A 26,439-nucleotide genomic window follows, 5' to 3' on the forward strand; every position below is an offset into this window, starting at 1 on the left:
AAAGCTCATGTGGGTTCCTTTTAGAATAAATTGTTTATCATTAAATTGATAGGATATAAAGTCTGAGCTTTAAAAGGAAGAATAACTTGCACAGTGTTGTTTGATGCTGTTTTCTTTACCTGATTTAAATACTGGACCATTGCCATAAAAATAATTAGAATATGCTAGTATGTTTTTTTTTCTATAATGCCTTTGCACAAGCAATACTAAAAACTATATAGACTTTCAACCTGCCATATAGAATGATGATTAGTTGTATAATAATTGTATTTCCTGTACACATTGTGTAAAAAAAAGTATGTTTAATATGAACACACCATACACAGATGTACAAATAACTTGATTTATTGCAAAATCTGTACAATAAAAATTTGATAAAAGATGTCATCCATTTCAAATAGACAGTGCATACAGAAATATTGCTAACACTTTACGAGAAGATTCCATTAGTTAACATTAGTTAATTCATTAACTAAAATGAACAATGCATATATTAAAGTTTTTGTATATGCTGGTTAATAAAAATAAAACTGATCATTGTCAGTTCAGGTCCATTAAATAATATTAACAGATACAACTTTTGATTTTAATAATGTACTAGTGAATGTTGAAATTAACATTAAGATTATTATACTTTCAAAGTATTATATATTTTGAGTTCATATTTAGTATTGTAGTCAATTAATGCTAACAAATGGAAATTTTTGTAAGTTGCTATCAAAATTTCTAAAAACTAAAAATTGTCAGCAATTTGTATAAAGATGTGTAAAAACCTTGGCAAATATGACGCTACACAGACTGCATTACCAATAATGCAAAGTATAACCACAGTGCATCTTGAACATTATCTATTCCAGTAGATAATATTATCTAATAACATTATAATTGACTTCTAGTCAACTGAAGGATAGAATTTCTTCTACTGTATGTAACTCCAGTGTAAACCTTCAAATCATTTATCATGCAAACATATTTCAATAACTTGTCCATTTGTGACACTTTGTGTCTCCTTTGGTGTGGCTGATGCTGTCAGTTCCCTTGAATTGTCTCATATCCATCATGTCTTGCAGAGCGGCATCCTACAATGCTAGACATAAAAAAAAAAAAAAAAATATTCAGATTTTTTAAGAACAACTTTTCCTCAGAATTTAATGGTGACTGGAATATTATCAAATATGTCAGAAATCTCAGCTTACCTAATGGGTATCATAGAAAGAACGGTGAAGATGCTGGACAGTATGAAGACAAAGCCTGGGAATGTGTCAAGTGTTTTCTGATAGATCACTGTGTAGATGGGCGTGGTGACCAAGCTTGCAAGTTTGAAGGACAACTGGAGCATGACAAAGGTAATGCCTATGGAAGGAAAAGTAGCTAATCATGAAAATTACAAAAGATGTGCTTCATCAAACTACAGAGTTCTTAACAAAAGACTGTTTGTTCAGCTTGACATCCTATCACTACCAAAATTACACCTATTTTTTTTTTCAGCTCTACTACATGTGTGATACACAATGTCAGTGCCAACAGTGTCAGAGGTGAGGGCTGTGTTCATGTGGCCTGTGGGTATGGTATCAGAAGAGTAGCGGGCCAAGCATTGAACCCTGAGGCACTCCAGCAGTACACTTATACTGAAATATATATATATATATATATATATATATATATATATATATATATATATATATATATATATATATATATTATAGGCTTAGTACTTTAATTTATCTCAATGCTACATTAGTGACTGAGTATGACTAAATTCTAAGTCTTTTCTTCAAATAACTTATTCTTTACAAATGCTTGAATCTGCTTTGACTTCCATAGCTTAAGTATACAGCCTCAAATACTAGAACAGACTAGCACATACTCGAATAAAAGCACAGACATGCATTGTAGCAAGGGTTAAAAATTCACCTGTCCACTCTCTCTCTGAATGGTATTACTTGAACTACACGTCACTGACCTGAGTCCTACCACACGGGCAGATTCGACAAGGTATCTTCAAGAGAGGGAGTGTTTAAGTAGCATCTGCTATCCACTGGAGTGCCTCAGGGTTCGGTACTTGGCCCCTTACCTTTCTGATAAACCATATAACCAACTCCTTGTCACCTCCGCCAGCCCATCAAGTAACCATAAACATTAACTGTACAACTGGGATTGACAACAGTAGCTACAAAGATTACTGAAAAGAGGTGCTCTATAAAACGAAAGAGGAGGTCCAACCAAAAATCAAAAAGCCATGTCAGTTAGAAAAGGTGCAGCACTCACACTTGAAGAGATCAAAATTAGTTTGTAAAAGTTTCGATCTCTTCAAGAGTGAGTGCTGCACCTTTTCTAACTGACATTATTGACAACAGTACCACCAGCTAGGTCAGTGGACCTACATGGGTAATTAAGCACTGACAACAAATCAACGAGCACCAGAAAATGCATCAGAGTGCGTTTCCCAAAAGTATTGTTAAGTGCTAACTAGGTTTGCAAGTTCTGTTGAACTATGTTGGTAATGATGGAACTTTTGACCATAGTTACTTTTAGGAAATGCACCGCAGGTCAGAAGCATAATAATTTTACACTTGCTAATAAAGCTACTTGTTACCACACAAAAGCGTAATTATTCATACTGTTGAAAATATCTTTGGCAGCACCATATGCAGACACACAACTCGTTAGGGCACTGAGAGAATAAAGAACTGACACCTACCATATGAGGTTCCCTTGACCTGTTTGGACAGCAGTGAGCGAATGGTGGGCATTGGAATCAGAGCAAACAGAGTGATAGAACGAGCTAAAGGAGACAAGAACAAAACCTCAGATAAATCACCTATAAATCAGTAAAGTGACTTATAGAGCATTTTTCACACCTTATGGTGACTCCATGTAAATTCTTCCTTTGAGGAACTATGCACTGGTTTACGTTCCAGTTTAAATGCTCATTTAAGTTACTGTAGTTAGAAACAGTATTAGGGATAATGCATTACAAGTAAAGCAAGTTACATAATCAGATTGCTTTTTAACTAACTTAGTAAAGTAACATTACTTTTTAATTTACAAATAAAATATCTGAGTTACTTTTCCAAATAACTTTGTTGTCCCATTTATTGACTGACAGCTCTCCATTGATCCAATTCAACCATATTAATAAGCAAGAATTACTTAACCATAACATTACATTTGTGTTTCTTTCTTTTTTATTACTGAAAGTGAACCAGAAGTGTTAAACCTTCTCTCTTCTCCTGCATCCTATTTTTCATTGTAATTCAGAATTGCAGCACAACTGTTTGTTTAAGCTGCGCTCTCCAGTGTGCTAATGTGAACTTACATTCCTTCAGCCTGAGGCTAATTCATGTCACTTTTTGTGTGAAAGTGCTTTAACACTTGCCAAAATAGCATATATATATATTAAAAACAACCACGCTAGCCAAGATCGGATTTTAAATGTAATGCAAAAGTAACACTTACTTTCCTTAAAAACTAAATAACGTAACACAATATTGTAAATATTGCAGTGGTTCCCAATGGTTCCCAAACTTGCTCCTGGAGAACCCCTAACATTGCACAGTTGAGATTTCTCCCTATTCAAACACATCTGATTCAACTCATCAGCTCATTAGTGAAGACTCCAAGACCTTAAATGTGTGTGTCAGATAAGAGAGACACCAAAACCTTGCAGTGTTGGGGGTTCCCCAGGACCAGGATTGGGAACCACTGTTGTAAAGAAATACTTTTAAATGTAACTTTCCCCAACACTGGTTAGAAAAGTCACTTAGATACAGTACACTATTTCTCATTTATGTTTTATAATGTTAATATATATACTTTTATATATGCACCATAACACCTGCATCGTTACCAGATATTTTACATTAACCGACCATTATTGATTGCTTTCATAGATGTAACTTAACAGGGTCTGGTTAATATTTAGCCAGATAGGCTAATGGTCATATTTAATACATTTAAGGTAGATTTAATGGTATATGAACAACCCTTAAGTTCAAATAAGCATTAAGTAAAAAAAAAAAAAAAAATTACTTAAAAAAAAAACTTACCCAAAAAGTACATCGGAGTTGTGGTCACAAAAGCCATGAAATAAATCCCAGCTGCGAAAGACACCATGCCGATCATAACCATGCTCTCATCTCTAACAGAACATCTTGTGAACATCTTCACAGCTATAAAACTGGTGATGAAGAGAAGCGATCCCGCCGCGTTTCCATAACCCACCTCGGTTGCGCCCCAGTTGAGGGGGTCTTTGAGCACATAAGCTGCCAGCATCTCCATTCCTCCAGCCACTGCTATATCATACAGAATCCCACTAACGAAGAGCAAAGCGATGTTTATTTTATCACGGGATTCTTGGTTTTTTATGATAACAACTTTTTCGTGTCTCCTGTCTCTCTCCAAACTCTGAGAAATCGACTTGCAGGAAAAATGCGGCATAGAGCAGGCAGAGGAAATACAGTAGCACGCTAAAACTAGATAAAATTGCTCCTTGCTTGATATCTACGGTATAGAGGTTAAATAAGTGACCAGAAGCCAAACTACCAATGAAACCGGCGATTCCGTACACCAGCTCGGTTCTGATGATGCGCACGGACCGCTCTTCCTCACCGGAGGACACCGACACCAGCGCCATCACACCCGCCCAGTAAGACGCGAACCCGCCGCACAGTCCATGGATCACCGGCACCGCGTACAGCACCTGGAGAGGCCATTCCAGCACGATATCCAACAAGAGCAGACCTCTGGACAGGAAATATCCAACCAGAGGAACCACTATTGGCACTTTCCTGTAACCTCTGTCTCCAACCTTTGCCAGAATGATCGCTGGAACAATTGGCATGAATTTGAACACCATGTTGAAGGTCATGTTGAAGTTGGTGATGGCTTTCTGCTCGGTGTCTCTGTCGGGGTTTGCGCATCGTTCTTTAACCACCATTTGGAGAGCAGTGTCAAAAAACGAGCTGGCCACCTGGGCACAGAACACCAGAGGCGCGATGTACTTACGACAGGACATCATAACATCCATAAAAATAATAAAATCAAACAAAGCCTTCTTTGATCCGAGTCGATAGTTCACAGAAGCTCAAACTCTCTGGGTGAAGCCAATCGCGTCATTCTGCTATGGGGAAGTGTACACTGAAATACTTTCAGTGGTTAGTCATGTTTCACCCAGACACAAACACATTCACTTTACTTTTTAAACAGTAAGGGCATAGGCTACAGTATAGGCTTATTTTATATGAAGTTAGTCTAATTATATCTGATAAAAATTGAAAGAAAAGGAAATGTGTTGATTGCAAAACATATAAAAACATGTTTATTAAAGAAAAATAAATCCCCAAGTGATGCAATACCTGCTGGTTTGTGTAAACCAGTCAAACGAGATTTCAAGTAGAAGAGCAGGCCATGAGGCCATTGTTTTATTGTTAAGGGGAAATTTTTTTTTAAAAGGGGGGTTAATTTAAATTATTATTGTTATTATAGATATATTCTCACTCATGCTGTTTCTTTTTAATGAAATGTAGGCTCTGCACTTTTTCAGAAGTGAAGCTTCAAGCAGGACAACAATTTGGTAACTTTCCCATTCTTTTTAAGCATATAGGGAATTTTATTTTGCACATTTAAAGCGTGAAAATACCACATAGTTGATCAAACCCCTATAACCAAATATTTTAAATCACTCTCTTTTTGAATGAACTCTATAATATTTGCCATAATTCCACACCTTTTTATAACCTTTAACAAAACACAAATGCATTTTTATTGTGATTTCACTGTATTATGGATACACGCTCAGAAAAAATGGTATAAAAGCTGTCACAGAGGCAGTAACTTTTCAAAAGGTATATTTTTTGTTCCTTTTAGGTACTGATATGTAGAGCTCAATGATAGCTTTTGTGCCATTTTATCTGAGAGTGTGCATGACTTGTACTGTGTTTTAGCTGGAAGCACCAGTTTCAAGTTAAAAACATCTTAATGGTGGATTTGTTTAACACACAGCTATTATCTTAACAAGACATTACCTGATGGACTGGAGTGGTGTGGATTACTTGTGGATTAAGCATCCACTGCTGAGACACTGATGCAATACTACATTTCTCCAAATCTGCTGAAGAAACAAACTCATCCTAATCTTTGATGGTCTAAGGGTGAGTAAACTTTCATCAAATGTTCTTTTTTGGGTAAACCCTTTAAACTCTTTTGGCATTACATTGACAGATTTTGATGAGTCAACAATAGAGACGTTTTACACATTTTCTTTTTAATGAGAAAATAATTATATATGTGTGTAAGAGTGAGACTTACAATTACTATAAAACAATATAAGCAGAATCTTAACATACAATAAGTGGTTAACATGTCAAAAGAGGGCTTTTGAAAGCATGATTGCATTATCACACCATATCAATATTCCTTTGGTTCCTCCCAAAGGGAACTAGAACACTCAATAAACCTTTTAAGGAAGCATTTGCAAATTGATTTGTCATAGTAACTATTTAAACAATAAGAGCAAAACACGCAACATATTTTTGGTGTTACTTCAAAAGTAAAGATAAAAAAACACTGTTTACTTAGTTCAAACTGTGAAAAAAAAAACAATACTTCTTGTGATTTCATTAAAGGCAAGATTTTTTTCTCTGAAAAGCACAAACTGTCTTCTGTGAAACTGAAACTGAAAATCTATCGAAACAGACGCAGTTGTTGTCATGCACACGGGAACTGGCGAGGAAAATGCTTAGCAACCAGAATTAGTGACATTTCGGTGAAATTTCACATTTCCTCGAATCAAAATCGCGTTCCCTGGCAGTCCTGGACTAAAAAAACAACCCCTGGCAACCCAGGTAGAACCGTGGACTTGGCAACCCGGCTTTAAATCCAACAGTTTTTGTGAATATTTAGCAAAATTTTGCTAATGTGCTCGCAATTCTCATCTGTTGTTCCCAGATGTCCTCAAAAAAAGGCTCATGCTTTTGCCATAATGCTTTAACACATCGACAACTGCATTTCTAATGGTTCCTTTGTCCTCTGGTAGTCTATATCAAAAGCAATTTGGCCACCATCCTGTGCCATAGGAATCCTATTATAATGCAGATTTGAACTTTGGCTTATTTATATAGTTTAGCTTTATGAGGTAAAAACAACCTTTTTTTTGTCCATATCTCATACATTATAATACAAAAGCATGCCATCTTTAGGAAAACTATAAGCTGGCTTTACGTTTCATTTGAACGCTGCACATTTCATGATGCAAAACCCGTCAGCATCACAGTCAATACTTGAACTACTCGATCTGTGCTAATAATGTTACCGGTAGCACCTAAACAAACTAATGAAAACTGCATATAGTATGGCATACTTGGCCCTCAAATACACACAACACAGTATATATATGAATAAATGTGCTGTAATAGTACTAAACACCAGTCGTTTTTTCCCAAAACTATTTTCCATTTATAGGAACACTGCTCAAAATAAAAATATTTTCCCCTTATAAAATTCAAATTATTTGCTCACCAACAATAATCATCTCATATCAAAGAATCCAAGTAAAAACCCAATACCCTGCTCTGAGTAAAACTGATGGTCATTACACAATCTCACATCAAGCATCAATACAAACAAACACTTCAGAAACTCAGTATCCAGAGATCAACACATATCTGTTTCCATCCATTAAATAAAATCAACGCACCCTCTCCAGAAACATGTAGGTGTAACTTTCTAGATGTTATAACAATGCATAACTGTATTTTTTTATTTTTCCTGCAATTTGAGAACCTATGCAATATATTTCGAGAGACTACAAATACTTCATGTATACTCATAAAAGGACAGCAGTCCATTAAATACTTTTGTGTAGTATTATATATTATATGTGGAGGGTACAAAAACAACAAAGCCACATTGTTGAACGAAGCTTGTAGGATTGTCTTTGTTTGTGGCTTAAAAAAATCCATCAGACCAAAGACAAAAATTAGAAGTCAAAGATGAAAGATTTGCCCATGTGTTTGTCCACTTTGTCTCTGCACGTCCATCACTGATGTCAGTGTCCTCTATAGATGCTTGTTCTTACATTTTTTTAAAAGAATGTGAACAAAGAATAAACCATTCCAACATTTCAGACATTCATGTGTACATATGTATCAATAAAGTGTTTGCAATACCATTAACAATTTCTGTTTATGATGGCTTTAAAAATGCCAAAGGATGCATAGAGAAATATTCAACCTTTTAAATTAAGATTAAAGAAAAAATCAAGCGATTCAGTGAATACATATCATGTTCTTTCCTTCATTTTTGCTCTCCTGCGCTACACATAACACAACATAAACATTCCCAAATCATCTACATCAGCCATTAAATGTTCTGCATTACACTAAACCTCGATCCAAACACAGGTGCCTTCGACTGCGAACAGAAACAACATCCTAAAGTTTAATTTCACACACATTTCCTGTCTTTCGTCAATGGAGAAAGCAAAGCCATTGCCACCTCAGCGGGTTACAACCGCTTCTTCCTCTTCTGCTTGGATTTCTTGGGTTATATCGGTCTGGGTGAAGAGTCTGCTCTTACAAACCTCACAACATCTTTCAGGGGTGTGAACATTTGTGTCCTACTTTCATTTGTCCTCCTCATAAAAGTTTCGCTCTGAACTATATGGCTAATTAGGAGAATGATTTGTCTTCCTATCCCTACAGCCTGCAATAGAGATCATGTGATTAACAGGAAGACAAATAAGAGTATTTTGCCCTTTCGGACACTGCAAGACACATTTGTGTAGTTCTGCTTTCTAAATGGGCTCAGAGCTGAATTCATATACATGGCACGGTCGAAACGTCAATAATCTAGCTAGAAATCCTTTGTCACACTATCCTCTATATCTGAGCTCCTCCTACTAATAACATAATATTATCCCATATTTTTCATTCTTTTTCCGAAGTCCTCCTTAGCCTTAGTGAATTCAAATGCAATGTGATCTTCACACTGATCATACATGACAAAAGAAAAGTCTCACACACTATTTTCTCAAAACGTATCAGCACAAAAGAAAAAGCAATAACTTGGTCGTGAAAATGTGAAGCGGTATAATATCTCAAGTCTTCAATGTCGAGAGAAGGTTTTTTTTTTCTTCTTTTTTTTTCTCCATAGTCTCCAGAAACAAATCTTCAGAGAGGTGTGAATTGCTGTTGGGGTTTGAATTCCCAATAAATACTTGTGTTTGTCCTGTTGCACATTTTCCCTCTGGGTTTTCTCTTTCTCCTTCTTTTCGGAATTCAATGGAAATTTAGTTTACTCTTCCTCCTCCTCCTCCTCCTCCTCCTCCTCTTCTTCTTCCTCAGCCTCTTCCTGGTTGGCGTAGATTCCCGCCTCCCACCGGATGGCCATATTACTTTTTCTGCGAGTGACACGCGTTGCCTCCAGAACCAAGATAAATATAAAAATATGTGTTAATGGCTGTTTTTTTTTGTTATGTGATGATATTTTCACTACAGCGATTTGACTATATATATATATATATATATATATATATATATATACAAAAACATTTTAAGAAGAAATTAGAAGCACATTTCCCTTTCGACCATAAACTGATGTTGACTTACACTGATATTTTATATACTGTGTATAAAACTTGATTTTTCTTAGAAAATCTGTGAATTGAGCTGTTAAATAAAAAAAAGGTTTGTTGTAGAAGGGCTACAACTCCTTTAACCCTTAATTTTCATATTTATTTATTTATAATAATACTAATAATAATACTAATAATAATTATTATTATTTATGCATGTCAAAAATAATAAATAAGAACTAATGTTATAGAAAGGCTGTGTTATATGTTATTTTGTTATATCACGCTATACTGTGGCTATACTTTATTTATATTGAGCACAACAAAAAAGTATTTATTATACATTTTAAAGACATTTAGGTATTAAAACATCAATCACACACGTCATGTGCAAATATACACACCAGATGGTTCATTTTAGACCACACCTGTTGTGAACACACAGTACAAGCTGAAGTGCAAACACAGCATAAAAGCAGAAATAATGATGCAGAAAAGAGAACAGTCATGCTGTTTCAAAAGAAATATACTTGTAAAAACACTCACAGGAGCCTTTGTGTCTTATTTCAGTGAACCTAAATGTCCAATCTGAAGTTCTCAAATAACTTCAACATTATGTATAATATAAAAACACAAAAACATTAGGACTCTGAATGGGAGTGGTAACATGATCAAATGAAGACTGGACATTAGGTTTCATGGGAATGGATCGTGATACTGCACTTTGGATATACAGTAGATCATGTAGGTGCAAATACTTCGACTATTTCAAAATGTGGCTCTGTATAATGTATATGTAATGAATGATGCATTGATGCCACATATAATACAATGATTTCTCAGGAACATTTTTCATATGTCAAAGTATTTGGCACGCTTACAAGTGCCCCCCCCCAAAAAAAACAAACAAACAAACAAACAAAAAAAAAACATGCAATAACACAGATGAAGGCACAATGAAGTTGGAAGCATGCATTATACAAGTACCTCAGTTGTAACTGAGCGGACATACTGACGAGAGGAAAAGAGGAAGAATTCGTTAATGTGCAAACACTTGCTATTGTGTAGAGAACAGCTTCTGAAAGTAGGTCAGCTCACACCTAACAATTAGGTTCCTTGTAATGTGTGTACACATAAATACAGATCATGTAGGCTCAAGACTGTGTGCTCCGGGTAAAGCTAATGACTGCATTTGATATTACTCTGTTAACTTTGTTAGGGCTGTTTTTCAAGGAGCAGGTGTATAGGCTATATTTATCAAAATGCATTGAGAATGGGAGGTGTTTGTTTGTGTAGGTTCAGGGCCTCATCTATATTTAGATCTGTGGTTAACCAATTTAGTGCAACATAAAGCTGCAGTTATTAGTTAACAGTTATTACAGTGGTGCGAGGACCCTCTTGGAATTGCTCCGTTTATTATTGTCATTTATTTTGCATTTAGGACTAAAAGTGAATTAAATCCTCAGAGACCAATAATATTACCACAACTGTGGTTCTGTTGCTTTGCATGCATTATAATAATAAAATGTGATACTGTCAGTGCAGCAAAGTTGCAAAACACTGGCACTTTATAGTTTGTTCTCCAAATAATAGCTTTTTAAAAAGGAAATGTGTAGTTGATATCTGAGAAAGCAAAAGGGGAAAGACTGTGGTTGACATGAAACAGTGTGTCCTTAGTATGCCTTCTGTGGTGGTTCTTCATGTGAATTCAGTTTCTAAATGAGCTGGAAAGTCCCGTTTCTTCACTTTCTTAGCATGAGATGAAATAGAGGAACATGGTTTCTGATCTAAGTTATGGCAATGGTATTTTAGTGGTAGGAATAACTAATTCCAAATGCCTGTATATAATTAAAGTGAATTAATTTAAGCCAATTAAAGTGAAAGTGAATGTTTTGATTATAATAGCAAATGGATGTCTGAGAGAATGCAAGTGTAGACAAGAAAAAACCACAGACAATGAATTATACGACTGATTACCACCATTAAGAACCTGACTATATGAAACTTACACTGTTGTCTTCAGTTTTTTCTCGGCGCTTGACCTTGTGTGTCTCATAGTCCTCCATCAAAGTCTGCATGAAGTTCTTGGGCCGCTGTCCTCCAGAATCATCACTGCCCAGATCAGACAGCGGCGAGGACAGAGCTCCATCTGAAGAGCACGGTGACGCTGGAGGAACCTGACGAACCTTCTCTATCTTACCTGCAGACAGAAGAAATCAAAACAGAATAATGAATGAATTTTCAAGAAATGTATATCATTTGAAATATTATATATTAATATTATTTTGTAGGGTGTAATATGAACGGCATACAATCTTGGCATTTTTCACAAGATCCATGCAAACTCTGTTTCTGTTTTGTTGTTACATTCCATTCCGAGCTGGATTAATTTGGAATTTTAGTATGTTTCAGCAAGATACTTTTTCCATCACTCATCAGTTAAGAGGACATGAAAGGGCCCGGAGTCCCAGACACATTCTTGATGACGACCCAAGAACGAATACTAGAGGCATAGAGAACTCAGTGTAGAGACCCACAATGCGGTTCCTCATCCCATTAAATCAAAGGAATCTGAGAGAAAACCATGCCCGAAAAACCAAACCATTTATAAATAAGTTATTTATATCAAAAACAAGGCCGAATAAAAGAGCAGTATAATATATTATGTATTTTTTACATACTGGCCATAGTGTGTTACATATTTATCACATGATATTTTCGTTTACTGACGTTGGCAACTCAAGTCTTTATGCAAAGCTTTGGAAAAAAAATTATTGTAGAAAGTAAGTGCCTCCTTATAAGAAGTCTACTGTATATTTGTCCTCTACAGATCCCTGTCATTATACCACTATTTAGCATTCAAGCTAAAAGCAAGCTAAAAGAAAGGACTCATGCTTTCCCTATGACACCACTAGAGGGCAGACATAAGCTTCTCCAGTACAGGACATCATCAAGAATGAGACGTGGACAATGGTCAACAGGAACAGCACACAATGACATTAAACACTGTGCTGCTGAGCATTACATCTAGCTCCATGCTAAATAAAGCCTCAATGGGACAATGGAGTGTAAACATGCTTCTTACCAATTAAACATAAACAGGAACAAGTACAGCTGGTTGTAATAATTTTTTACATCAAACCAACACAAATTAAAAGCAGGGCTGCCAACTTATCAGTTCAACTTGGAGTGAGAATTCCCCCTGTGGGTGGTGGGTACTTGGCGTTGGTTTATATACGACCCGATATATATGTATATACTACTAAAATATACTGAATATAGCCTATAGCCTACCTTATGTAAAACACCAGTCTGCAGAGTTTTGTCTGACATCTGGACATTATGTCATAGCCTACTGTGTTTTTATCATAAAAATCATGTAAAATAACTGTTGCAGTGCTGTAAAACTATTAACTTTTTGTAAGAACAGGAATAGCAATGTAAAGTGAAATAATTCCAAGATTTAGTCATATTATTGCATTCGCATTTAAAAAATATTTTGACTCAAAAATTCAAATATTTTCCTATTAGTCTGCATTGCTTGAACATCTTTTTTCAGAAATTATATTTTTCTCCCATTCGAAAATGAATCCCGAATTCACAAGGGATTTATGTCACTCCAGAAACTTTGCTGCTTGTATAGTGTATATGGCTGTTAGCAGCACGAAAACATTTTTTATTCAAATTCTAAACAGGTTATATTTAGCCTAGAAAGTGCACAAATAGCTCTTACTTTATAATCTCTAAAAAGGTGTCATTTACTTCAGTTCATCGTGATCTTACAAAGTTCCTTTATAATCAATGAACCTCTTATTTACATCTAATTACAGTAAGAGGATTAGCAGAGTGCAATAAAAAAAGTCGGGCATGGATTTAGCCATGAGTGAACGCAATGGCCAATCACAGATGTTCAAGAAATCAACAGATATGTCTGTGATTGGCTACATTGTACATGTTGTAAATAGAATCTTTTGGCGATTTCCAGAGCGCAAACACAAATACGCACTGGAGCCTTTACTAAATCTGTTTCGCCAAAATCCTATTATTACAGCTTTAACTGAGGGTGCTTTTGACTGCATGAGAAAATGGATGTGTGGCGTGAGAGCGTGAGAAAAGTGTCAGTTGCGTGAGTCTCACGCTGAATGTGTAAGAGTTGGCAGCTCTGTTAAAAGTGTCAGTGATCACTAGAGCTGAAAACCCTATTATTATATTACTCATATATATCCACACAGTATTATTTAGCCAATTATTCAGCGGTCATACAGTTAAAAAAAATACCACCTCCCCTGTCGCTGTGCTGCAGTTTTCCTAAAACCTTCTTCAAAAAGCACAGCTTGCAAAAGTGTCTCAGGCTGAACAGCGGGTGCAGACCCATGGGACACAGTGTGCAAGGAATCTAAACTAAAGAAGCTCTACAAAGAAAACCTCCAGGATTCCAGTTACATGACTGAAAATCACCAGCTAATTAACATCAAAGCTCAGAGCTAGAAATCAGAACTTTAACTGCTAGTTTGCATTTGTAGTCAAACTGGCATATACACCATCAGAAGAAGATGCACTGATTACTGATTGAAGTACATAATTAACTGGTGCAATCCATGAAAAAACATACAAAGAACAGCTGTAGTATGAGTACTAATTTGCAATTTGTCCTACAGGACTATCAACTGGGATAAGGGGTCATGAACTGAGAAATTAAGATTTCCTTGATATCTTTTGACATATAAAGAGGTCATTGTACTATAAAACATCCTGTAAGTTTCAGAACTCAAAACTGTCTGGTTAGTCTAAAAACAGCTTGTGCTTTGGAATGTACGACTCTATGTAATAGTATGGCTAAACACCGCCTCTACATCACTGCCTGTTTAGCTTCGCCCACGGATTCTACATCACTGCCTGTTTAGCCCCGCCCACGGATTCTAGATCGCTGCCTGTTTAACCCGCCCACCAATTCTACATCACTGTCTGTTTAGCCCGCCCACCGATTCTACATTGCTGCCTTAACCCAGCCCACCGATTCTACATCGCTGCCTGTTTAGCCACGCCCACCAATTCTACATCACTGCCTGTTTAACCCCGCCCACCGATTCTACATCACTGCCTGTTAAGCCCCGCCCACCGATTCTACATCACTGCCTGTTTAGCCCGTCCACCGATTCTACATCGCTGCCTGTTTAACCACGCCCACCGATTCTACATCACTGCCTGTTTAGCCCGTCCACCGATTCTACATCGCTGCCTGTTTAACCCCGCCCACTAATTCAGGCAGGTAGTGAGTAAATGACAAGAGCAACAAACGCAGGTCTACGGAGAAACCAAACGATACATTTTATTTGATTAATTGATTTTTAATGAAGTGCCAGACCACGTCAGTAAGAACTTGATCCTTTGTTCACTTCATTTTACAGCGGATTCATTTACAAACAAGGCATAGTTCAATACAGGATTTTCAGAAAGACTGAAACTAAAAGACGATGCTTTGTCGACTAGTGTTGTCAAAAGTACCGACTTTGGTACTAGTCGGTACTGCAATTTTAAAAATATCCATTTCCCGTTAACATTTGAGTGCTGTTGAGTGGATTCTTAAACACCGCTAGTTGGCCATAGTGTTCAAGTGCTCAACAGATATGTGATTGGCTTCAATGATCATCGCTTCACGCTCTTCACCGAGCACTCAGTAGCATTTGAAAACCACATCTATGTGCAGATATATTAGGAATCCACGCTGATAGACGTGGCTTTCAAATGCTCCTGTGTGGTTCTGTTTGAGTCCTTGGAAAAGTGACAGAAAAATAGCCTATTATTTTTAAATTATGTTTTTTTGATGTAAAAATCATGATAAAATTAATAGTTTAGCGTCATCAAATAAAGTTTCACACATATATATATCAGACTTATCATTCTGAGTGTTCAATTATTGTTGCCATTATTGCATACAATGGTTGGATATAATCATACCTGGTGCTGTCTTCCCAGCAAGGACCAGCTTGTTTGGCTGGGTGCCGGACTTTAGCTTCTGTGTACGGGGCAGGTGCAATGTTTGTGCCTGTCGTTGTCTCTTCAACTCTTCCTCACGCTCTTGGGCCGCCCGAATCTCCTCTTCGATCATGGACAGGGTTCTCTGTTTGCGCGAGCGCAGCTTGAATGGTCCTGAGGTGACCTCCGTTTCCTGAGCACGAGTGACAGCTGCGGTGCTCCTGAGCTCTGCTGCTTCAGAGTACTTACTGAAATAGCTGAATTCTGGTTTCTCACTTGCTGGTGGAGAGGGACTGGGAGGTTTGTAAGTGTTCACTGGGATAACCGGGACATCTTGAACTACAGTTATCTTAGGAGTAATTGTTTTCTTCTCCTCTAGGGGTGATGGCACTTTGGGAGGTGGCGTTACAGCAGATCTCTCCACTAAAGTTTGGGGTTGTGGTTCAGTACTTTCCACATGTCTCTCAGGGATGGGGGATGAATGTTGTGTGGCCTGCAGAGGCTCCCATTTGTCATTCTGCTGAGCAATGGCTTGCTGGATAGCGTTTTGGACAAGAATACCTGCATGGTATTCCAGCTCTTCTTCCGTCAAGCCATCCACCTGATAAGACCCACTCTGTTCACTTGGAGATTTGATTCCACTTTCATGCTTTCCATTGATTGGTGTAGTGGCCATTGGAGTTGAGGGAAAAGAATATTCCCCAAGAGAGTTTTCCAAATAGGCACTCATGGTCTCATTTGACGCACCACTGTCGCTTATGTTGTCCATACTGAAGTCATTGGAGAACGTCTCAAGTACAGTGGTGTCCTGAGACCGTAGGGATAGGTCATCTAACCCGGAGTCGATTTCTTCCATATGGTAGGAGCTGTTCAAAGAGCGTTGACACAAATCCGAGTCCTCTTCCTTCACAATGGTCATCACTGCTCGGGCACAAGTAAATTCATCATCTTTCAACTCATTCTGAGCCAAATTTTCTGGCATGGCAGATTCTCCAGAGCAGCAGTAAATCTTTTCAGCTTTGACTGTAGTAAATTCACTTCCGTCGTAGGATGTGACCCCTTCTTGATTGGCAACTGTGACAGAACCGCATGGCCTCTCTACATGTGTGACCTCTGGAGTCCTGAAGAAAGGTTTGGCAGAGTAAAGCTGTGGTGCCACATTCCTCTTAGGGGCTGTGGGCTGCTTGCTATGTTCAATCTGCAGAAATTGCTTGCGTGCAGCAGAAAAGTCAATCTCTTCCATGACAACATCCTCCTTATTTTCTATTTCAGGTTGGGTAAAGAAGGTTTTCTGTCTGGGTGCAGCTTGCGGCATAAGGTTGACTTCTGTTTTCATCTGCTTCCTCTCCTCATATCTTCGAAGCGACTCCAGTTGCTCTGGCTCTAGCTCCTCTTCCAATGTCTTTTCCTGAGGTGGGTTCCACCATTTTGCTGCAATTCCAGGATTTTTCTTGACCGCTTGACCCCGGATGAGTTCCAGCCTTTCCCTCTCTAGCTCAGCAATCTCCTCCGAGGGTCTGACTTTCTTCACCCGAACTTCTTTCTTAGTTGGGGTGTCGAATAGTTTTGATGGTTTCTTCTCTTCATGAAATGGTCGGAGTCAAAACGTGCCTCTTTCTTGATTGCTGTCCTAGGTGACTCAGGTGACCCTGTACAGTCCATTGCATGACCATTGGGTTTGGTGTTGAAGTTGTCATCAACAAAAGTGGTCTGTTTTTTCCCTTCTAAAACAACTTCATGGTTGTGTAAGGGAGAAGTGTCACAAGTACGCACAGATGGTCCAGTTCCATGAACTTGAATTGACTTAATATCAGGGGAACTTGTCCCATTTGAAGTCATTTCTGCCCTGGGATCACAACAGTTGGCCTCAAGGACCTCATCCAGGTAAAGGATTTCCTTGGCAACTTCGCTGTCCATTCCTTCTCGTCCATATCTCACTATGTTCTGTCCACTGCTCACATAACTTTGCTGAGAGTCGGTCTGAGTTTCAAGCTCCATACTGCTATCACCAGTGGATATCAGACTCACAGAATCGAAAAAACTCACAGTCTTTAGGCTTCTCTCACTTTTCAGCTCACTGTCATTCTCTGAGGGTACAGGGGACTTCTGGGGAAATAAAACAGAGGTCCCATTAGTTTAAACATGCAATTCTTCTTCACAATAAACACTGCATTATGGATGGGCATGAATACTTGAGTACTCACATATTTGGCAGCAATGTGACAGTAAGGATCGATGATAGCATTTCTATAATTGCAAGACATGACCTTTTTCTAACCTTAAGACATTCCACACCTAACTGGGTTTGTTTGACGTCAAAGTTTGGTTGGTTTGGATGGCGTGAACACTGTTTTCTGAAGCTGTGTGTGCACATGTAATCCACACTCAAGTCTGCTTGAGGTGTTCTGGGATGTAGTTCTTGTGAACTCTTGCTGTTAATATGAATGAAAATGCAGAAGAACATGGTGGTGTACAATTTGTCTTTGCATGCAAAAAGGCATAATTTACAATAGTTTAAGATGATGCAATGGCCAAATATGTGCATGGGTGGACCCCTGCCCCAAACCAAGTACTTGGTTTGCTTATAGTACTGTACTGTACTGTACTGTACTGATGAAATGTCTCAATTATATTGGTTGCTACACTGCCAGTTGTATGAACATCAGAGAACAAAACAACATCTCAAAGGAAATACTGCTTGTGACCATCATGCATAATATAGGTAGACTGTGATAAAATGTGGAAGATAATGGGTTTGTTGAACTCTGACCTGTGCTATCTGATACTGAGTATTAATAATTTAAGGTCTCTTCAGAGGTCTACAATGGTATAATGGAGTTGCAAAAGTTTTAAATGAGAGGAAAACATGAACCAAACTTAGTACTGGAATTTATGCTTATTTTTTGGAAAATCCCCTTGACCTGCAATAGAATATAAAGTACATATATTTTCAGTTATGATTTCTTCTATTTGCTAGAAGGATTTACATTTATGCACTTGGCAGAGGCATTCATCCAAAGCAAGCTACAACTGATTTCCTAAGTATCAAACCAATGACCTTGCATTGCTCTAAGGGTTAAGTTACAGGAACATCATAAGCAAGACTGTAGTCCTGCATGTACATGTCTAATGGGTGTAAGTGGGTAATAGGCCCTAGTTATTTACTAAAAGAAAAACACAGATGTCTAGACTATGTAGACTCTCTTTATTTACAGAGCAATAATTGCAGAGGTTCTTCTATTTCGTGGATCTGGTACTGAAACCTTTAAGTGGTCTGGTAACCCTGTGGGAGATGGCTGAGATGCATTTGCAGAATGACGCACTGCATGGTCTCCTCAGGGGAAAATACCACTTATTACGCTGAACTTTGCTTTCATTGCTGCTCATTCACCAGATGGGACAGACCTTTTTAAATTAAAAACATTGTGTGATGTTATTTTGTTTGGATTTTTTTTTAATGTTTTTGTTGTATGTTATTTTTTTTTTTGTGTTTTTTTTTTTTGTTTTGTTGTTTAATTTTGTATGCTGGTCTGCTGTTCTGGTTTGATGTTATTCCTTTGCTGATATTGGTTCCAAGTTTGAACAACACAGGGTGCCAAACCTATGTTAACAGCACTCCAGAAAAGTTTTAGCAAATCTTTAACATACAAAATCACTGTATCAATACAAGATACTAACAATTTGAGAAAGTTATTTCTTGTTAGACCTTTCTAAATTTCAGTTTTACTGAACCAAACCGCTATATTCTCAAGTAAACAGAGGCCATGGCAGGAATTCGGTTTCTTTGCTCAGCATTTATGTTTTAGAGGTGAGCATGCATGCCTGAGCAATTTCACTTGTTTGCTGTTGTTTGAAAGTTGGTGTTCCTGAAAAGGCTAGTGAGAGACCTGTTTAAATAGCAGTAATATAACCTGCCATAAATGGAAAAGCATAATAAACTAGTGGGAATGAAACATAGAGTTATTTTTACTGGACAACCTAGAAAAGAGGAATTTGTTTCAGCTCAAAGCCAAGTGCTATTTCAGGTGATGGTGTGTTCATTGCCACATAAAGTAAACCTATTTCTGTTTAAACACTGGGTGGAACAAAACCTGTATTACATCATTGTATATTTTTATTCTAACAATTGCACAATTCGTACAAAATCACCAACTGTAAAACAGTTACATATTCTCAAAAGATTGGATTACTCTAAATGGGCAAAACATTTTATGCCCAAGCCTGTTTAAGCGAATCGGTTTTGATTAATTAATTCTTATCTAAAAAGTTTTAGTGTGTTGGTTGTTGTCTCATGATGTATTTTGTGTGGGTTGAGTAAAATAAGACCCCTTTCTTCAGTCGCACAGACCACCCTTCCCCTCCGGGTGTGTTCATGAGCTTTCAGCCCAAACTCTTTCCAAATAATGACATTAGGAAGTCATGTGAACTTCCCCGAGGCTGTGAAAAACAGACTACGACAGATTTACAGACAGAGAGTGAATGTATAAATTGAGCACAGCACTTACTCAAATTATTTGTAAAATGGTCAATTCAATCCACCACTTTATATGTAAGAACGGTTTTACAAATCATTGACAAAGCAATTCATACAGCTCATAAATAAAAAGTACATGGCTTAATTTTCTAGAAGCAAAATGTAATTTATTGGATATATTTTAGTATGGCTTCTAGAAGTATAGAGAATGTAATTCAAATATTCCGGTGATGGGCTTCTGGAAGAGAGAACTCAACACAGTGATTCATTGGCACACTGTCTGGATAAGTTGTTTTGGCTTATCAACTGATTTATTATAAGTTCATTTATAAGGCATATATGCCACTATACTTGTTTATTACATATACATTGCAAACTTTTGTTCTACAAGTGTTCAGCTAAAAAGTTTTAATGAGGAAATGAACTAACCCCATGAAGCAAAAATACTGACTAAACTCTATGACTGATTACGCAAAATCAATATACTTCACATTTATTGCAAAATATTCAAATAAATACAGATATAGCCAGTGTTTGAGTGACCAAATCATATGACTGAGCTTTTATTGTCACATTGGTAATAGCAACTCGTCTGATTGGTGAAGTTCTGTTCAGGATTATGGATAGTGTAGTTCATTAAGTTTTTGTTTTATTAAATCACATCTTTAAAGAAGCATACTGTATACCAACAAACAACCTCAGAGCTCATGGTAAGTCCATAGTGAATTTTCACTAAAAATCAGTTTCTCAAGGTTAAAAATGATTGGGATTTTTACTGTCAAACCTGTCTGTTGTCTTTCTTATCAAACCTATGATATTCACATCCATTTCATGCTCTATATGTTACTTTTTGTTAACATTTATTTTGAAAGTAATCTTAGGTGAAACATGCACGCCAAAGCTGATTCGTAAAAGAAGCAAAGAAACTAAGAAATCCATTAAGTCTCTTGAGCTTTGAAGGAGCAACCTGTAAGCATTACCCTCTGGGTTCTTCATTTTTTTCTTTTCAATAACCATAAGCTGATCTTATCTATATCTGCAGCGGCTGTACATTAAAATCTGTGGCCCTGAGCAGCAGTCAGATGTGAGGGACATCAGACGAACACACACACACCCTCCACGGATGTTCCTCTAAACCTCCTCTGACATTCCCGGCATAGTTCAGCTGTCTTCCAGGCTCCGGCAGTCTAACAGAAGTGATGAAGGATACACAGCCCTGCCTCACCTAACTAAACCATGTGTGTGTATATAAACCTGCAAAAGATCGAGATGGATGGAGATAAACTCCTTGTATATTTATATAACTTAATGTGCTTAAGAGCATAGTGCATCATATTTGTCATTTTACATTTACTGAAACTAGTCTATCGATGTCTCTATTTATGTGACACTCAGCATGTTGTTGCCCTCAGAGCATCTGGAAGCAGTTAGTCAGACAGACGCAATTAACACAACTGAGCCAGTTTGCTACATTTGGGCCTACTTACTCTTTCAAAAGAGTGGCCCCCAGAAAGTATTTGGGCGCTTAAGTCATTTTTAGAAATCTTATGGATTTCATTAGTATAAGTGGCACTGGTAAACAAACAATGCTAGAGTTTTCTCAGTACTAATTTCTGAACTGTGACTTTTCATAAACTGCTCTCCAAGATATATTTAATGAAGGTTTAGTGCAATTTTCACACACAGATGTTCTACAGTATAACCGCAGGTGTAGTTCATCACAATATGCTCCGCTAGTTTATTTTGTCATTTGGTCACTTTGATGTTCACAATTTGTCTTCAGGCATCCAAACAAGTTAAAGAACAGAAAGATTCCTCATTTTTAACGGTTACACAACATGCCTGTGATCAGTATGGCTTTTAGCAGCTCACAGGGCAGTCAGTCCAGAGCGAGCCATCACACTGAACTGCTGATGAAAGACTCCTGAAATAGGATTATTAACTCTACCAGCGCAGACAGGGAACGCAGGAGTTCAAAACATCCAATAATCTCAATTACTGCGTGACTGGATTCAATGAAAACCAAATGTGATTAATGCTTCTGCTTTTAAAAGTTTCGGAAGAGATCTTGACAATTAAAAAAAAAAAAAAAATCTATGCAGATACCAAAGACTGCAATCAAATACAAGACTTCTCAATATAAGCTCATACAAGAAACTATATATATATTCTATATTGAATAGAATATTATAGTTCTACACTCTTAAAAATAAAGGCGCTTCACGATGCCATAGAAGAACCTTTTTGTCTAAATGGTTCCATAAAGAACCTTTAACATCCGAAGAAACTTTTCTGTTTCACAAAAGGTTCTTTGTTGGCGAAAGAAGTTTCTTCAGATTATAAAAAGGTAAGAAAGAGATGGTTCTTTTGACTGAATGGTTCTTTGTGGAACCACAAATGGTTCTTAAATGGCATTGCATATAAGCACCTTTATTTTTAAGAGTGTATACATTCTAAAAAAGACCCTTTCAGTGAACAGCTCTTAAAACCCCCTTTTTTTTCTTAGTGTGAAGAACTTTTTTATAATCTAAAGAACATTTCTACACTATAAAGAATCTTCAGTAGTCTATTTAAGTGAATTAAAGGTTCTTCAGTGGAACAAACGCCAATAAAACCATTATTTTGTTAAAGGTCAACAATTCATGTTACTTTTTCCTGAGGGATTCCAGTCGAAACATTTCATGCAGCTGATTCACAAATAAAACACAACTGAATTTCCTGAGCTATGAATGTGCAATCACTTTTTTCAGACTCAAAACGAATCTGAAACTTGGCCTTCTATATGTTTAGACCCATATGTCTAAACCTGAATTCCAAAGAGTTTTTTCTTACCTTTTTCATAGTTTTCCAAATTTGTAAACAGATTTCTGCCACCAAGTTACAGATCCTTTACATGAAAAAGAAAACTCAGTACAGACTAGAAGTGTCCCGTTGTCAAATCTGTGTCTTCCAACACCTCAGACTATAAACCTTTGAGGAAACCCAGTCAAACCCTGCCCAGGACAACAGAACGCAGGGCTTTTCCTGGCCACTTCTTCCACCCCCGCCCCCTCTTCCTCATGTGTGTGTGTGTGTGTCCCGCATGCTTCTCTCACCCCACACCGCTTTCATCCGTTCTCCTACAATGCCTCGCTCTCTTCTGTCTGTCCCCAGGAGTCAAAATTCTTGCTATTTCTAACTATTGGCTATGTCATGGGCAAAGGGGGTGTGGTTTAAAATTGAGGGATGTGGTCTCTTCCTGTACTCACACAAAGAAGCGCTCTGTCAGAGGCGCCCCCCAAACGCCCTTCTCTGACCTGGGCCGAGGGAGTCTCCAGACTCCTCTAGTATGGCCGGCAGACACCTTACAAGGAAAGGCGCAGTATGGCTGGGAGGGAATCTGTCCTCTGGGTGGAACATTATTCACTGCTGACTCAAAAAATGACTCCCTGACTGGATTCTCTTACTCATATTAGATAAGTTTACAAGTTTTGGAAGTTGATACAGATGAAATTTCACCACAGCACAGCAAAAATATGCTATTGAAAATATGCTATGGTTTAATTTCTAAAGCTTAATATAGTTTAATATATTACTAAATTAAAATAAACATTTGTTTAAAATATAACAAATTTAAATACTCTAATGCAGGCTGCGTTCAAGTGTTTCCAACCTGATATTACAAGAATTTGAACGTACTGTACAAATTGCTAATTTTTATGAATTTATATTTAAATTTTCAGAATTATGTTTCTTAGCACACTTTAAACTGTGTTTGAAATTTAACTTGTTTTCATGACCATGTGTCTTAACACACTTAAGTAGACGTTTAAAGAAGTGCACTTTTTAATAATGTAAAATTCAAGATTCCTTCAAAGTCTATTTTAAACCATTATCATAATCTTTTTGCATGCTTTAAAGAAGTGCACTTATTTTGATGTGTTGGCTAACATAATAAAGCACATGTTAAGTACTATATCACAGTATAATTTTAACTGCAGTGTTGTTCAATATTACATTTAAAGTTAATATATTTTAAATGTATAAAATTTCAACATCATTACAAAGGTGCAATTACAAATGTAATTACAATTTATTTTCTGAATACATGACAAACACGTTTCAAGAGCAACAACAACAAAGTATGTTTGTTACCATAAATGCTTAAAAGTAAAAAAAGAATTATAATTAAAACATTGAAACATTAAACATTCCATAAACACACATGCATTTACAATAATTTTTACGTTCATTGTAAATTTCTGTAATGTTTTTATACAATGTTAATTTAACACTAATGTAATGTTTTTTTTTTATTATTTGTATTTTAACTTTTGCTGCACTTGTCATTATATATTCCCATATCATTAGATATTGCTTAGCTAAATAACATAAGAAATGTGACTGGATAATAATGGCCTGAACAACAAACCTTAGAACAATACTGCAAAAATTACTTTCCGTGGCAAAATAAAACTGTGATGAATATAAAGTTTTTTCTTTAGAAAAATTAGTAAGTAAGATCCCAAGTATTTAAATTGCATTTGAGAAAAGTACAAATCCTCACAAATAATTCTTAATTATAGTAATCAGGTAAAATAATTAAAGTATTTTACACACCCACTCTTATTATAATTAATGACATGAGATTTATGGCTCAGGTAATTGGCTTCAATATTTAGTACTACCTATGAGCAAAAATGGCACATTTAAAGTATTTTTCTTATCACAAATACACAAGTGAGCACTGGAAAGCAGGGAGAAGAGCACAGGTACCAAACTGAGTCATTACGTATTTTTCTTATCACAAATACACATGTTTTCTGTGGTTTGTGGATGTTTTGTTTAATGTTTTTATAATTGGTTTTTTGTTTTCTTTCATTCCTATTTAGTCTGTCATTGTAGGTGGGTGGGGAGTGAATAAACAGCGCTCTCTTCCACCCTCAATACCCATTGCTGAAAGTGCCCTTGAGCAACACTGAACTCCCAGTTGCTCCCCTGGCGCTGGATAAAACTGCTCCGGGTGTGTGTTCACAGTGTGTTCACTTCTCAATGCTGTGTGTGTGCACTTGGATGGGTTAAAGCAGAGCACCAATTTCGAGTATGGGTTACTTGACAAATGTCACGACTTTTACTTTTCACTTTTATCACAAATACACAAGTGAGCACTGGAAAGCAGGGAGAAGAGCTAAGTTATATAATTGAGTGATTAATCTATAGATCCTATAAAAATAATTTTTACTAGTGATTATTTTTTATTATTTGTTTTTTGTTTTCTTTTTCTGTATGTATTTAGTCAGCTGTTTTGTTTTTTTTTGGGGTTTTTGCTCACAAAAGCTAGCATGTAGGCCACTATTTGTAAGTCTTATCAGGTCATGTAGTACACATTGTGAATTTATGGGTAAATGATTAAATAGATGTCTATAGTTATTGTTTTCACTGAAATCTCAAAATAGAAGTTAGTACAGTACGTCCCTGACAAAATCCTGGTGAGATTAACAACACTATAATGTCCTTGTGGCAACAAGTGCCTTAAAAATGGGACTACAATAGAAATACAGATAAGAGCAAAAGAGATTCAGGCAAGACTGCTGTGAGAATTGAATGCCACTCAGTCATGCAAGGCTGCTAAAGAGACGTTGTGCTAATAATAACACCACATGCTCGGTTCTGTTCAGAGATACACAAAGACTGCAGTATAACCTTCATCTGAACCCAGAAACAACAGACATCTCAATAATAAAGAGTTTTTACTGTTTTGCTGTTCATTTCTTTTTTTAATTTAACCACTTCACATAGCTATCTTAAAACTCTGAAAAATAATTGATTGGGAAATGTGTTAAAATATTACTCAAAGGAGTACATGTGTTATTGCTCAAAACAGTACACATGGGTTTTTGTGGTGTTTTTTGTAAATTTCTCCTTCTTCTTTATAGTTGGAAGGTGTCTGTAAGGAATGGCTGGAACGCAGTGTGTTTTAATGGAGGATGTTGGTAGCAGTGGGCTGGGGTGTGTCATCCTCTGCTAGTGAGCTCCTTCCTCCCACAGTCCGTGTGTCTTTGTGGATCAAGAATAATAATAATGCAGAATGCTGTGTGCAGTGTTGGGGAGGTTACTGCCAAACTATATTTTGTGTCGTGCTTTAAGCTTTGCATAATTTGCCGTACTGTACATGTAGCTGCAGTCAAGCTACCTTATTGAAAAAGTGTTTTATGGAAGCCAATTTCTTTTAATTATGACATAAAAATTATAATTATGATATAAAAGTTGTAATTATGACCTACCAAGTCATATTTATGTGATATGTATGTTATTTATGTCATATTTTATATTTTACATTTATGAAATGAGAAAAAGTAAACGTTATGAGTAGCGCTGTTTATTATTTTATATTTTACATTTATGAAATGCATCCAGTATATATTTTGAAAATGGA

General features: G+C 36.8%; 2 protein-coding genes across 2 annotated transcripts in view; both read right to left on the reverse strand.

The window, feature by feature from the left end:
- Window positions 1-329: 329 nt before the first annotated feature.
- On the reverse strand, window positions 330-5,225 carry LOC109051459 (thymic stromal cotransporter homolog). The gene is given in 5 exon segments (XM_042732152.1): window positions 330-1,087; window positions 1,197-1,353; window positions 2,702-2,785; window positions 4,050-4,410; window positions 4,412-5,225. Coding segments are annotated over 5 exon segments (1,278 nt in total). The 5' UTR covers window positions 5,030-5,225; the 3' UTR covers window positions 330-1,029.
- Window positions 5,226-6,244: 1,019 nt separating this feature from the next.
- The window catches only part of LOC109045442 (A-kinase anchor protein 2-like), an 88,825-nt gene continuing 68,630 nt past the window's right edge, over window positions 6,245-26,439 (reverse strand). Inside the window, 5 exon segments of the mRNA XM_042732153.1 lie at window positions 6,245-9,429; window positions 10,562-10,585; window positions 11,584-11,774; window positions 15,533-17,152; window positions 17,155-17,656. Coding sequence (XP_042588087.1) covers window positions 9,295-9,429; window positions 10,562-10,585; window positions 11,584-11,774; window positions 15,533-17,152; window positions 17,155-17,656 — 2,472 coding nt within the window. The 3' untranslated portion in view covers window positions 6,245-9,294.

The sequence above is a fragment of the Cyprinus carpio genome, chromosome B10 (genome assembly GCF_018340385.1).
Source record: "Cyprinus carpio isolate SPL01 chromosome B10, ASM1834038v1, whole genome shotgun sequence".
In the NCBI taxonomy this organism is placed as follows: domain Eukaryota; kingdom Metazoa; phylum Chordata; class Actinopteri; order Cypriniformes; family Cyprinidae; genus Cyprinus; species Cyprinus carpio.